General features: G+C 43.3%; 3 protein-coding genes across 4 annotated transcripts in view; 1 reads left to right on the forward strand and 2 right to left on the reverse strand.

Moving 5' to 3' along the window:
• Positions 1-83: 83 nt before the first annotated feature.
• Positions 84-4,875, reverse strand: ppm1g (protein phosphatase, Mg2+/Mn2+ dependent, 1G). Of its 2 annotated transcripts, none has more exons than XM_088371684.1 (14): positions 4,717-4,875; positions 4,305-4,441; positions 3,872-3,941; positions 3,679-3,764; positions 3,474-3,603; positions 3,246-3,357; positions 2,873-3,147; positions 2,592-2,782; positions 2,389-2,520; positions 2,174-2,276; positions 1,882-2,013; positions 1,611-1,740; positions 1,410-1,509; positions 84-1,334 (listed from the first exon to the last, which is right to left on the reverse strand). In XM_088371684.1, the coding sequence occupies exons 2-14, from the start codon at positions 4,413-4,415 to the stop codon at positions 1,107-1,109; spliced, it is 1,800 nt and encodes a 599-aa protein (XP_088227810.1). In that variant the 5' UTR covers positions 4,416-4,441; positions 4,717-4,875; the 3' UTR covers positions 84-1,106. The 2 variants fall into 2 exon arrangements, with proteins under 2 accessions (XP_088227810.1, XP_088227811.1); XM_088371685.1 differs by having other exon boundaries at positions 4,680-4,816.
• A 412-nt stretch (positions 4,876-5,287) lies between these two features.
• mis12 (MIS12 kinetochore complex component) lies at positions 5,288-6,667 on the reverse strand. The gene is made up of 2 exons (XM_088371686.1): positions 6,232-6,667; positions 5,288-6,010 (listed from the first exon to the last, which is right to left on the reverse strand). Exons 1-2 carry the CDS (start codon positions 6,622-6,624, stop codon positions 5,759-5,761), a joined length of 645 nt encoding a protein of 214 aa, XP_088227812.1. The 5' UTR covers positions 6,625-6,667; the 3' UTR covers positions 5,288-5,758.
• A 2,569-nt stretch (positions 6,668-9,236) lies between these two features.
• Positions 9,237-13,679, forward strand: part of fam120b (family with sequence similarity 120 member B) — a 31,983-nt gene continuing 27,540 nt past the window's right edge. The window contains exon 1 of the mRNA XM_088370369.1: positions 9,237-9,327. The gene's annotated coding sequence lies outside the window, so the exon portion shown is untranslated. The remainder of the gene's footprint in view (positions 9,328-13,679) is intronic.

A 13,679-nucleotide genomic window follows, 5' to 3' on the forward strand; every position in this document is an offset into this window, starting at 1 on the left:
GACTTGTATTTGTGTGGAAACATAGCTGAAGAATTCAAGGTTTTATGAGTTTTGCCAGGATGGTAAACATCATACAGTCAGACTTTTGCTTATTTAAAAAAATTTATTTGAATGTACTTACATACTGGTGTCAAAAGAGAATGCACCAAAAATGTTACACTGACTTACAATTACAAAGAAAAAGTGATTTTTATCTTCACGTACAAGGACTGGAGGGAAGAAAACTATGTACAAAAGGGAACTGTGAGACCCCAACTTCAAGTCACAATGAGCGATGTGGGTGAGTCAGAGAACCATCGAAAAACTGAATCCAAATTGTACCACTCAAAAACAAACTTCGCCTCTGCAGATCACAAAAATCTTAGCGCTACTGTTATTTGGGCACAAATGGCCTTCACTTAAAATAAATCCTATTCTAAAAAAAATTATATTGAAAACAGAGATATAATGAATGTCTGGATGGACGTCTAAGGTTTCGGGAGATAAAAAAAAATCTTACTTCCAGAAATTCATTTAAATAATGAACATTTGTAGGAATGAAGAAAAAGAAGGGGCGGAGAAATGCTGACAAACTGAAGAAAATGCATGCAATGCAGTGCTAAACCCAAAACACGCATTTGGTCTCATCACTGCCTGTGACAGCAAACTTGGCCTCTAAGCTCTGCCTCCAGACAGTCTAAAGATGTACAAATAGATATAAATCACAACTTTTATGGCACTTGGCGGAGGCGTCAACTATTTCATAACACCCAAGGAGCATTGTGCAGGTCTTGGGGAAACACCCATGAAAAATAAAGTGTGAAAAAGCCAGGTAGAGAAAAGGGTTTGGAAAAAGTCAGGAACACGTTCTACAAATGTAGCTTGGGAAAAGATGAGCTGCTCTAGGTGCCAGTTATTAGCGAGGGGGGGAGTGTGTGTGTGTGTTGGGGAGGGGGGTCTTTCTGATATGAGCGAAGGACAGAAACAACTGAAAGGGTGAGTGTAAAGTGAGGATCCACCTAAAACAGAAAACCTTCTGCTGCATGGTGAAAGTGACCATCATGTGAGGTCAGGACTTCAATTCTGGTGGACCAGCTGCTTGGCGCACCCAAAGAGTTCCTTCCTCTTTACTTTTGGTCACTTTTGGGCTTTTTGCTGTCATTCCCGTTGTTCTCGGTCTTGGCTCCTCCCTCCGCCTTATTCTCCTCTCCCTCCGGGTGCTTCCGCTTCTTCGTGTCATCTGACAGGGTCTGAGCGTGGCAGGGGTGTGGTCGGAAGGTGATGATCATGCAGGTCATGTTGTCGCACCCTGTCCCATCTCCAGATGTGTCTGGGGCCAAGCAATGGTCCAATAGCTGAGGGGGGAAAAAGAAAAAAAAGAAAGTTAGTTGGGGAAGGGGTCGGGGTGGGGAGGTTGATGGGTTCGTCACCTCCTCCACAATGGACGAAAGAGGTCTGGCGCTGCCGCTCTGATCTGGCTTGATCCTCTCGCTGATAAAATCGACCACCTCCTGACTGCTCAACACATTCCTAAAGATCCGATTGAGGAAAAACGAGGCTCAGTGACGGGTGAAAAGTAACAAGCGCAGCGACGTGCGCCGACAATTTAGCAGAAAGCTAAATCCCCCCACCAGATGCCGTCGCAGGCGATGACCATGAAGTCATGGTCATCGTTGAGTGTCAGAACATTCACGTCGGGCATGGCTGAAATCATCTGCTCCTCTGGGGGCAGAACCTTGTTCCTCTTGTAGAAATGATCACCTGGAGAGAAAGAAATCAGTACAGTAGTTAAGTATTTGTACTAGCAATTAGTATTCGTTCTCAGGTGTATATAGTTTTTATATCTACAACTGTACTCAATTGTGTTCCATGTATACCGTTGAGCAATGAGCACGTACGTACCGATGGCTCTGGAAAGGTTCAGACCACCATTGACCCGTCCGTCTACGGTCACTTTGCCTCCGGCCTTTTTAATGCGAGACAGCTCCACCCAATCCTCGGGCTTGTGGTCGTAAGACATATCCACAGCTTTCCCTGCAGCAAACCCAGAAGTTGCATTATATTTCTAACAAATGAATTCAAAGATCAGACGAGCCACATATCCAGATGTCAAATAACAAAAAAGTAAATAGCTGTGCCATAAAACTAGCTTTAAATAACCAATGTGACACTAATCAAAATACGGGATCGTTACCTCGCTCGGAGACCACGCAGCGGGAGTCTCCTGCGTTGGCCACAATCAGCTGTTTGCCTCGAATCAGAGCCACAACAGCAGTGGTGCCGCTATCTGAGCCAGGCTGGAAATCATCCCCCCCAAAAAACACAAGCGTTCCCAAATTGGAATTACAAGAGACAAAGGGTATCAAACTGTCACTTATTTAAGTTGAAATCTTTCCACCAGATCCACACCTCCTCCTTGCCATCCATCCCAGGTAGATTCATTTCTGTCTCATCTTCATCCTCCGAGTCTTCCTCCCCCTCTTCAGTATCCTCTTCTTCTGGGTCACTGCTGTCAGCCTCCTCCCCTTCTTCACTGCCGCCCTGAACAAGAACATCTGCGTATGCTTCTACTGGTGACCAACCCAACCCAACCCAACAATTTGTTCCCTCACCTCTTCATCACTTGCCTCCTCTTCCTCTTCTTCTTCCCCCTCCGGTTCAGACTCTTCACTGTCATCAAAGAATTTGGACTTGGAATCGCCTTCGGTTTTGGAGGACGACGAACACGAGGGTCCTGCGTCGACCTCGGCAATAGCGGCCTTTTCTTCGCCATTGGAGCCCCCCGAGCCGTCGCACTCAGTTGCTGTGTAGGTGAAAAGGGCACAAACGTCACCAAGATTGAAACTATTTTTAAACGAGATCACCGGAGATGATCATGTTCAAGTAAACTTACCAGAGCCGCAGCCTTCATCGCTAATCCTTCGGCGGCACGCCCGCACCTTGGACCCACAGTCTGCTCCGTTGCCATCCTTCGTTCCATTGCCGTCCTTAGTTCCGTTGCCGTCCTTCGTTCCGTTGCCGTCCTTCGTTCCGTTGCCGTCCTTTGTTCCGTTGGTCTCCTCTTCCACCTCTCCGTTCACACACTCCTCCTTCTTTGGCCCTTCCTCACCTTCCCCCTTGTGTCCAGAGGATTCCGGAGACTGGCCCGGTGCCTTTTTAGCAGTTGTGCTGGAGTAAAAAAAAAATCAAAATCAAAAAAGGAAGAGGAAATTAGACCATGTATGGTTGGCAATTGAATATTCCAAAGACAAAGACATTGAGCTTACCCGCCAGCAGTGGCTTGCTTGTTAGCATTTTTATTTTGTCCATAACGGAGGAGCAGTTCCTCGATGGTCATAGTGGCCTCCTCATGGAGTAAAGCAGCCTCTTCTGTGTCCACTGGATAGAAAGCAGACAGAAAACAAGAGAAATGTTTTCAGCAGCAGCACTGGACAGCAATATATTGAAAGATGGAATTACCCTAGGAATACTGCCATCAGTGGCGATACACTCACCATCGTCCTCGTCTGCCACTTTTTTAGTGGGCGGCTCTTCGATGGGACGCCCGGCGATCTGCACCAGCTCCTTGATGACATCTTCTGTGGTGATCCTGCAGTCGATGGCCAAGAAAGCATCCTCCAGTGCCTGGAAAAAAAACACACACAAACCTATGAGTGATCTCAAGTGAAGAAAGGTACACTTCTCAGAAACACGTCCAACCTTCTGTAGTTTGCCATCTTTGTAGGTCTTCTGCTCCTTGATGACATCAGGAAGGTACTTTGAGCAGTAGAGAGCCACCTCTTCTCCTAAAAGGGAAGAGTAGAACATAAAAATGTCAGCATGAATATGATTGTTTCTTCAAATTTAACAGCGTCAATTCATTTTTAAATGAACAGTGTTCAACAACACTTACCTCCATGACCATCATAGACAGAAAACATGGCGGTCTCCTCATCAAAATCTGGGATACAATTGTGTGCATCCTGTTACACACAAGCACACTCAAATTAACATTAACCCAGACTTGAATGCCAGTCAGTGTTGCTATAGACGAAGACTGCAATCACATCATAATCCACTTAAATCACCTTGATTATAACAAATTCAGTCCGAATGACAGCAATCTATATGTTTTTTTTTCTTCTCATTAAGCAACATTAAGCTGTTGTGAGCAGCTCGAAGAAAACTTTAATGTCCACAAAATCCAAAATACTGGCTTGATATTTTCATAGATTGATGTATGCGTAAGTAGACGTGCATATGGATTATGATGATGGTTGGTCAAAGTTTTCCAACATTGAGTGTTTCAGACAAGTCCTTCCTTTCGTTTGGCTCTGGAGGCTCACCTCCATGGAAACACGCCAGCCCTGCATAGCAGAGAAGCCGTAGCTCATGGTGCTGTTGCCGCCATCTGAGGAGGTTTTGGTCGTGTTCGGTTGCGACAGATAAGCCCCCATGGTTGCAGGTTTCTCTGGCTTCACACCTTGGGAGAGAACGGGGCGCAAAAAACATTTCATTTAGCTTCACATGTCTGGCTCGGTGGATTCAGTCTAGCCCTTTTTACGGTTTCGAGCTAGCTAGCGTTAGCAACACAACAAAAAGTGGATGCTCATCGGCTAGCTAACAATGCTAACAGGAGCCGGCTAAACTTCTACAGCGCAATCTTTGCCCCCCCCCCGTCATACACGCAGCTAAACACAGAAGATCTGATGATGACATACAATCGCAAACATTATTCTGTCAACGGGCTGGGCTTACACGTGGATTCAGGAGAGGGAGATTCACATAGGAAAGACTACACGTGTGGAAGCGATAAGCCGCTATGAAGGGAGAAGCCGAGGAAAGGAGCACGGAAGGTGTACGAAGTGACACAGCGCATGTTCCCTTTTCCGGCCAATAGGAGGCGTGTCTGACACGTACGTCATGCGCGACACCGCAAGGAGACAGCGGATCTTTCTTATTCTTTGTCAGGAAAGCCCTTTGAGAAATACTGTACGGTAGACCCTCCCATGTTAATGTCCTTGATTACACAGGCAAAATATAGTGGCCAAGAAGTCAGACGTCATTACGCAAGAGAGAAAGTCAGGAAAAGCTAATTGCAACATCAGAAGTGTATTTGGGGTTAATCAAAGGCACTTGAGGCGCACTCTCATTGCTCACTTCCATTCAAATGAGATTGAATGTGATTACTTGATTTTGAATATACTTCTTGGTTTTCAAGTACCTTATTTCGATTAGTTTCATAATGTCTTCTGAATGATATTATTAGATAGAGATACCGAATGGAACAAGGTCACTTAAAAGAATAGTCATATCACTGATGTCCATATTGATGATTGAAGAATTTTATTTCGTACAGGACTGGAACAAAATTTCTGAGAAGACAGGATATGAGAAATATTGAGAAGTTGTTTGTCTCCCAACTACCCAAAGATGAAACCACTTTGTTGAAGAGAAGCAGCAAATACATTCAGCAAAATCGTGAGTTGTACTTTAAGCATTTGTTTTTATCTTTTTCTTTTCCAGTTAATTAAAATAGCACTTTAAGTGAAACCTGTCTATGGGGCAAAAATGATGGATGCTACTAGTCAATGTGATTGGGAATGGTTGGAAGTTGGTGCCCTCTGCTGGTAATTATAGGGTCTTGAATTTTTATTGAATACTGTACAATACAACATCGTTATTGTTAAGAAAACACTCTGGACATGGGTGAAGATTTGCAGAATCCCATTCCTCTAAATTTACATGATGGAGACCATCTTGGAATAACAATCAAACTAAGGTATAACACTAAGTTAGGTTAGTGAGAATCCTGCGCCTTGTTGCACACCTCCACAATGACTTGCTGCAATTTCTTGATTGACGTTGCCACTGGTTTGAAATGTTCCTCGAAGATGCCATTTCCATCCCTGAACCAGGCCAGGAAGCCATCCAGCTGCTTCTGTACCTCAGCTTGCTCATCAAGTTCAACCTGCAGTGCATGTCGAGCACACACCTCGGCCTCATGAGCCTTGTGGAGGGCCGTCAAGGATGTCTCCAATCTGAGGATCTCCTAGACGTGGGAAAGTATATTAGTTTATAATGTGAGTGACGTCATGGATTATCAACTTTATTCCTTAAAAACATCTAGCAGTTTGTCAACTTGTTGGCAGTTAGTAATAAGTTACAACCAGAAGATAGTGGCTGTGTTTTTAACATGTTTGGGCCCTAATAATTAAAATAACAATATCTACTCGAGTTATTCGAGTCACTCGTTGACCTGCTATGACTTGCCTGTGTGTCTGGAGGATGTTTTCTGTGACACTGGTCCTCCTTCAGCAGGACGTTGGGAGGGACGGAAAAACAGCGAGTGACCAGCACCTCCTCCATTCGCTCCGATAGTTGCTTGAAGCCCTCTCCCATATACGCTTGCAGTTTGCGGCTACACTCTCTGGCCTGGACGCGGAGGTGTTCCTCAGTCGTCGCGTCCGAGTCACCTTTACTCAGTTGTCGCACGCATACTTTCTCCACCACGTTCAAGATGTGGCACAGAGAGTCTATGAAGGCGCTGGAGAGACGAAACATAAGCGTCTGCGGCGTGAAGCCGAAAAACTGCGACTCGTATAACTCTAAAGACGACACGGGAAGCATGTCCATCTCTACGCAGGTATCTTCTCTAACATCCATATTTGTTTTTATTTTTCCCGCTTCGCGTTTGTCTTCTTCTTATTCAAGTTGAAAGTCGGTCGACATCTATATTATGTTATACTGCCCTCAAGCGGCAATAAATGGTATAGTAACTGGGAGAGTAATCCACTTCTGCAGATAAAGAACGGTTTAAAAATGATTCAGATGTATGTATATATGTATGTAGTTACATATAATTTAACTTGAAAGACTAAAAAGAGATTCGAGGAGTGAACTAATCCAATCTTTGTCACAAATTATAATAATTCAGAACACCCCTCTCGCTCTCTCTCTCCCTCTTTCTCATGTTAGATTAGGCCTCATATCACCGTAACCTTTCTCTTACTTCATTGGCTTTCCCTTCTCTATGACACTCTTTGCACATACATAGGAGTTGCTCTCAGTTGAGACTACAAGGTCACACATTATCACACAGGCGAGTCGCCCCCTTGCAGGACGGCGGCCAAGCATAGTATAAGAAAAGGAACCTTGGTGGGTGGGGGTTAGACCTTCTTCTGCAATCTCGCAGAGAAGGCTCCACAGCTTTGTATCGATCTTTCCGGCATACAGTAAGTAGTTAATGTATGCCTGGTAATTACTGTTAGCATAACGAGCATTAAAGTTAAAGAACTGGGAAAATATCTAATAACGTGAAGCCTTGCTCTTTCCATTGGCATAACTTCACATCCCATTCAGCAAATGGCTTGCCTTGACAGCTTGCGTTGTGTGCGATTGAATACCGTGGTGTGTACCTGTGTGTTTGCGTGTGTGTGTGCGTGTGCGCACGTGCGTGTGTGTGTGTGTGAGAGAGCTAGAGAGAGAGCGAGAGAGAGAGAGTGTGTGAGTGAAGACAGCATATGGACAGTGCCCTCCCTTCCTGTTTGGAGGGGAACAACGTGGCTGTCTGTGAACTGCCGCTTGACCCGTGACCTCATAGGATCACACGTACACAAAGAAAGAGAAATGCAGCTAGATACCTTCACATGTATACTGCCAGCCAGCTGTCCCCTCTCAGCCACTGTCCGGGATGGAGACAGCAAGGAGAGAGAGTGACACCCAGCAAAGCAGACACGATTGTTTTCTCAGGCTGCGTGAATGAGTCTGGAATTCCCTTGGATTTTTTTAAATCCACGTGTGTCTCAGCTGGGAAAGCGACACGCACACAGCAGAGCGGACCTCTCTTCCTGTTTCGGTCATCTTTTCCAACTTCTTCTCTTGCAGAAGGCTAGAGGGTCACTTGAAGCAGCTGTGAGGGGCTCGTACCACATCAATGTCTTGTGATCCTCCTCAAAGTCCTTATGTTGATATGTTTATTCATCTTTATGATGATTTACATTTTCAGGTCTAGACCAACCCGCAACTAGTAAAAAACTGCAATATGAAATACCATAGTTAAATTATTAGTGTGATGGCATCTATTGATCAACAATGAAATTACCCTTAAAATAGATGAACATTAAATTCGCAAGGTAAAAATGACTAAAGCAATTCTGCTACAAATATAGAGAATGAACATATTAAAAAACACGACTGATTGACTTATTTGATCAAAAACAATTTTCCAGATCAGTATTTCCTAATCTTTGAAGCAAGACTCAGATATTTCCCGTAACACCTGGACGCCTAATTGTCCCACTCTTTCAAAGTGATGCAGATTCTCTCTCCTCCAGGTTGAAAGGGATCCTCCACATACCTTTAGCCCAGAACAGTAGTTAAACGGGGAGGACAAAAACAGAGCAAGTGAGGGTGCAAAGGAGAGGATAGGTTGAAAGAAGAAAAGAGGTGAAGAGTAGCAGAACAGCAGCTGGCAGGTGTCAGGAGTCACAAAGGACCATCTGTCCATCGAGTGCCATCTCCATCTAGCCTGTACCCACATTTGCACATAAACACACACACAGTTACCTTCCATTTCCCTTTGGCAGTAAAATACAGGTTGGAGATCCAGTCCGGAACAAATCTGCACCTGAATGTACTCCTATGGGAGTGTGAGCATGTGCCCGCCCGTGTGTGTGTGGCATGTAACGTGCCATGAACTCCTAAAACTTCCTCAACTACTGACCGATACGACACACCACTGTGTTGACCCCTGACATTTGACCTTAAGCCTACCCCCAGGGGAGTTTGTATGATTACGAGCGCTGCCTCAATGTCAAACATCCATGCAAGCAGTGTGGACAGTTTAGTAAAGGTGTGTGTGTGTGTGTGTGTTGGGTCAGCTCCAAACCATTTTGGAACTTTTAACTGGGGTTAAATGGTTTTTAGATAATAACGAGTCTTAGTTCAACTGCTGCACAGGAAAAATCCAACTTTAGAGCAATGTGTTCATGTGTTCATTAACTGTCTGTCTATTTTGCCACGTTAACTTCCAACTATAGCAATGAGATTGCAGTCTGATGGAGTAATGCTTGATTTGGGAGAAAGCCAAGAGGTGACCCCTCTGTGGCAGTCATCCGCAAAAATGTCTGAAAGCTTCCTGTATGCAATATGCAGCGAATTAGCTCAATTCCCCTTTTTCCAGATAATTTCACTTCCTTTTTAACTGTCGCTCCCCCTCCTCCCCTCCCTTCTTCCTTCCACATCCAGTAGACAGAGGGCGGATGGAGGCAAAACTTCCTCTCTCCACGAAGTTACTTCCTGTCTCTGGGAATCCGTTTCCTGTTCGCTGTTACTACAACATCACTGAGAGCATTCCTCGGGACGTCGGTGAGTGTGTGTTTTCTTTTAAGTGACAAACTGTGCATTGATTGCTATTCCAATCTCAGTATTAATAAACATACAACACATCCAAAACTAACTAAAAATACATTTAAAAAGGGTATTAGTTCATTAAAATGTGTAGTTTCTTAATTGTTGGTAACATCAGGTAGCTGCAGTCTCCCAATTCAGTGAAATTATTTATTTTTTGGAAGGTTACATTAAAATAAAAACACAAGTGACACCTTGCAGTGATTGAGCGAATGGGGAAAGAGAGAAAAATAAAAAAGCAAACTTGGCAGGAAACAGGCACAGTTTCCTTTAGCCTTAACACAACCAGGCTACATTACATATGGAGTCACACACACACACACACACACACACACACACACACACACACACACACACACACACACACACACACACACACACACATAGTGTGTCTGGCCTCTAATCAGTGGCATGTTATCAGGGAGGTATTTGTGCTTATTCAGAGGGTTGGACCCCCTAACCCACTGACACATACCCACAACATAGTCACTGGGTGAACTTGAAACTTTTAAATATTATGTTCAAATGTAGACATTGTACATTGTCAAGACTGAAGCGGCATGATGGATGAGTGGTCAGCACATTTCATAGGTTGAAAATTTGAATCTGGGCCCCAAAAATCTGTACCACCTATTAAATAAAACTGTTTCCTTCGTTGTTTGCACTTAGCACATCCCAACATGCACGACAACTATAGTCGAGAATGGCCAAGTAGAGCCCTGTAATCATCCAACAGGAGCGTCTGTAGTAAGGCTGCTGGTGTGTTTGTTCATTGTTGGTGCAACCACCTCTCTCCCATCTGCTGCCACCCATTAGCATGGAAACAGGACCCGGAGCATTTTCACACATACACACACTGGTCATTAATCAAGGAGTCAGACCCTAAGTCCATTCCCACACATACACACCACAAGGATGAAGACAAAGAGCGTACACACGGACGCAAGCATCTAATCACGAAAACATCCCAGTGCACACTTTACTACGAGTCACGAGTCACGACCACACCTCTTCTTTCAATAGAGCCGACCTGGACAACCCAATTTACTTACTTAAGGGACAACTGTTCCCTCGCGGCACTGTCGCAAACACAAGGGGATTTGTTCCCATCAGCTGTTCAGTTTTTTTTCTTTTTTTTATTGTGTGAATGCGGTGTCTAGCTGGTTGCGACATCATGAATGGGGACATTGAGTAGGGCACATTTTAAAGAAAATAAAAATGCAGATGGTGAACATGTGAACATGTAACGACTGAATTTAGCTGCGGAAGATATCTCTATTGGAACAAAACAAATGATTGAGACACATTAACCTGGCTATTACAGCCAGTGAAAATCTGGATTCGCCATTTTAATGCCTTCTTTTCTTCTGGGAACCTTCGGTACAACAATTATTTTCTTACATTTACAATAAACCACACAATAGCTCAATGTTTATTCAATATGACGATTAAAATTTTTGTCAGGATTACAGATTTTGACAAGAATCATGGAAGTTGACACACATAATTGCTTTTGCGGGCCACAGAATATGATGTGGCAACCTGGATCAGGTCCCCGGGCCTTCAGTTTGACACCTGTTCAATACATGTTATGTACACAAATATTGTGTATATATTGTTATTAGTATTTCTAATTTCTCATCTGACTGAAAAAGTGAAGTGAGGAGAGTCTCTGTTGCAGAATTCAAGTATAGTGAAAGAGGCGATAATTTCCAACAGCCTCTCAAATATGCATATCATTTTTAATACTCACCAGTTTTCTCTGTGTGTTCTAATATAGCAACGACTACAGTTTTCCCACTCCGTTCCGTGAATCACAATTGTTGCGTTCAGACATGTTTGGCTTGCTTGGTGTGTGGTCAGTCTTGGCCTTCATTATAATAACAGACTGTAGCCTAGAAGTGAGACAATAATGATTTTGATTCTGTTGACTTAATTTTATTTAAGGAGCTAACTGGTCTAGCCCAACCTATGACTGACTATTATACCCCAATAGTTTTGTCAAACTTTGTTTTTCATACGTCAACTAAAGGAATAGTCTATGTTGGCTGGCGCAAACGTTCTCACAAAGTAAATATATTCCGTCTCGAACCCCATGGCCATAAATCGCGCTGGCACTTTTGTCGCGGCTCGACCACTCCACTCAGTCATGACTCCGCCCACTCCGGCGGGGTAGATTAGGGCCTTGAGGGCCCTTTTTAGATGTGACACTAACCTCCTATTAGACTTGAAGCTGTGGTCGGTGGTCAAAGTCCAAAGGTCAAAGTCACTTTGGACTGGCAAAAAAACATGTTTTAGGCCATAACCGCCAAAACCATACACTGATCATGACCACATTTCACATTAATACCCAATAAGGTAAAATGATGAGGTGTTAGCATTGTATATCCTAAAGTTCAAGGGTCAATTTGACTGTGACATCATAATGTTCTGGATTAGTCGGCCTTCTTTTCATCACTGAACCCCAACTAAGTACTATTACATGAATTCAAAGTGTCTAAATGGATGTAAAGTGATTTTAGTCATCATTACAGTAAAGTCTGCACCATTTTCCTAAAATCGCCGACATTTTCATTACGAGAATGTAAAATAGATTTTAAAAAATGTATATATATGCATGAGCATACAAAACTTAAACATGTCCATTTCTAGTCTTATTTGTGGTCAACGTGAAATATGTCAAGTACTAGAGATATAGAAATGTTGTTTTATTGTAGGTGGTTTTGTACAGTAGTTGGCCTGTTGGTTAATGCTTGTAGATGCGGATATAATTCCTTGCAAGTTTGTGTCCAAATGGCACGAATCAAACAGCCCATGAAGGAAGCAGAATGGCGGTGGCCATCAATTCTTTAATTACTGTCCCAATTAATGGGCTACAAACAATGGAGGCTGCATTTGAAAGCAGATGTCCCCCATTAAAAGTGAGTCTGTTTTTTGGGGACGGGGGGTACACCACTGCAGTCTTTCACAGACCACCCATATATCTCAAGATTCTTCCAATCAAACTCAAAATCAAACTCATTTCCTGATTGGTTAATTAAGTGATTAATAAGTGTTTCTGGATACATTCATCACGTCATATGTTAAATATCGCTTCGTACTGTGATGACATATTTTACGTGATATTAAGGACCAAAAAGAATTCAGAATTAAATTGTGATTTAAGTTCATCAATTTATTGATAACTGTATACAAGATGGCTGATTAATTAACATAGCCAGTGAATAATCCACACCAGAGAAAATAGAACACAATCCAGATACCTGGCAGGTATGCAAGCTTCTTCTCACCTGCTGCTCACTAAGAAATAAAATTACAAACCTTAAGACTTAAGAGATAGATAGACATCTGTTCTCTCTCTCTCGCTCTCTCTCTCTCTCTCTCTCTCTCTCGACTCTCCTGTGTGTCCTCTGTGGCAACATCTGCTTCCCCCACTGCTCGTTCCCATCATGCAGTGGGCGTGCCCTTTGTGTTGCCTTGTGCAGCTTCATTGTTCTAGCCAATCATTGTCCCTTGCCAAGCTGTTCCCACGATGCACCACTAATGGCCAGAAGGCGCTGATGGAAGCTGGTGTCTCTGAAGGAATGACTCTGTCTTTACAACCACTTTAATCCCCCAGGGAGAGATGACAATAAACAACACTTGAAAAAAAGAAAACATAAACTAAGAAACTGAATCACCTCTGGTGTGGACCGACTCGCCGGGACGTTAGATGGTGATGGGGCAGAAAGCAACAAAAATATTTAATAGTGATGAAATATTCTGCAGAGTTGAGTTTAAGTAAAACAAAAAAGTAAAGGAGGAGGGGCAGATCCAGAATCAGTAAGTCAACAAGAGAGATGGAGCTCTGGGAAAAGATCAGAGTCGAGTCCCTGGGGAATGGCGACAGATGAAGTCGCTGAATAAGCTGTCTGTCATTGTGCGACTTGGGCTGCTGTGGTCACTTCGTTTGTTCGTGCGCAACAATGGAGCGCGACTGAGAGCGAAATCTCTATTTTCCCACAAGATTTAGCACTAAAAATCTGGAGTCATTGATGCTCTGCTTGGGGATTTGACCTGGTGACAAATTGTGATGCTAATAAAATAGTATATCGTGGAGAGAGGTGCCAAATCGGTGTGATTCGGCATTTAACTCATCTTTTCTGATAACCCAAATGGCAATCAAGAAAAGAAAACAAAAAACTTGAATAAAGAAAAGTGAGGATTACACAAATGAATCAAATATTTTATAGCGACCCAAAAAGAGTTGAGCAATTTTGGATCTCAACCTTAGTTGTGTTAGAGATTTCACAACATTTCAAAACATTTGC

Source organism: Syngnathus floridae, chromosome 3 (genome assembly GCF_059516105.1).
Source record: "Syngnathus floridae isolate MCC-2025c chromosome 3, RoL_Sflo_1.0, whole genome shotgun sequence".
In the NCBI taxonomy this organism is placed as follows: Eukaryota; Metazoa; Chordata; class Actinopteri; order Syngnathiformes; family Syngnathidae; genus Syngnathus; species Syngnathus floridae.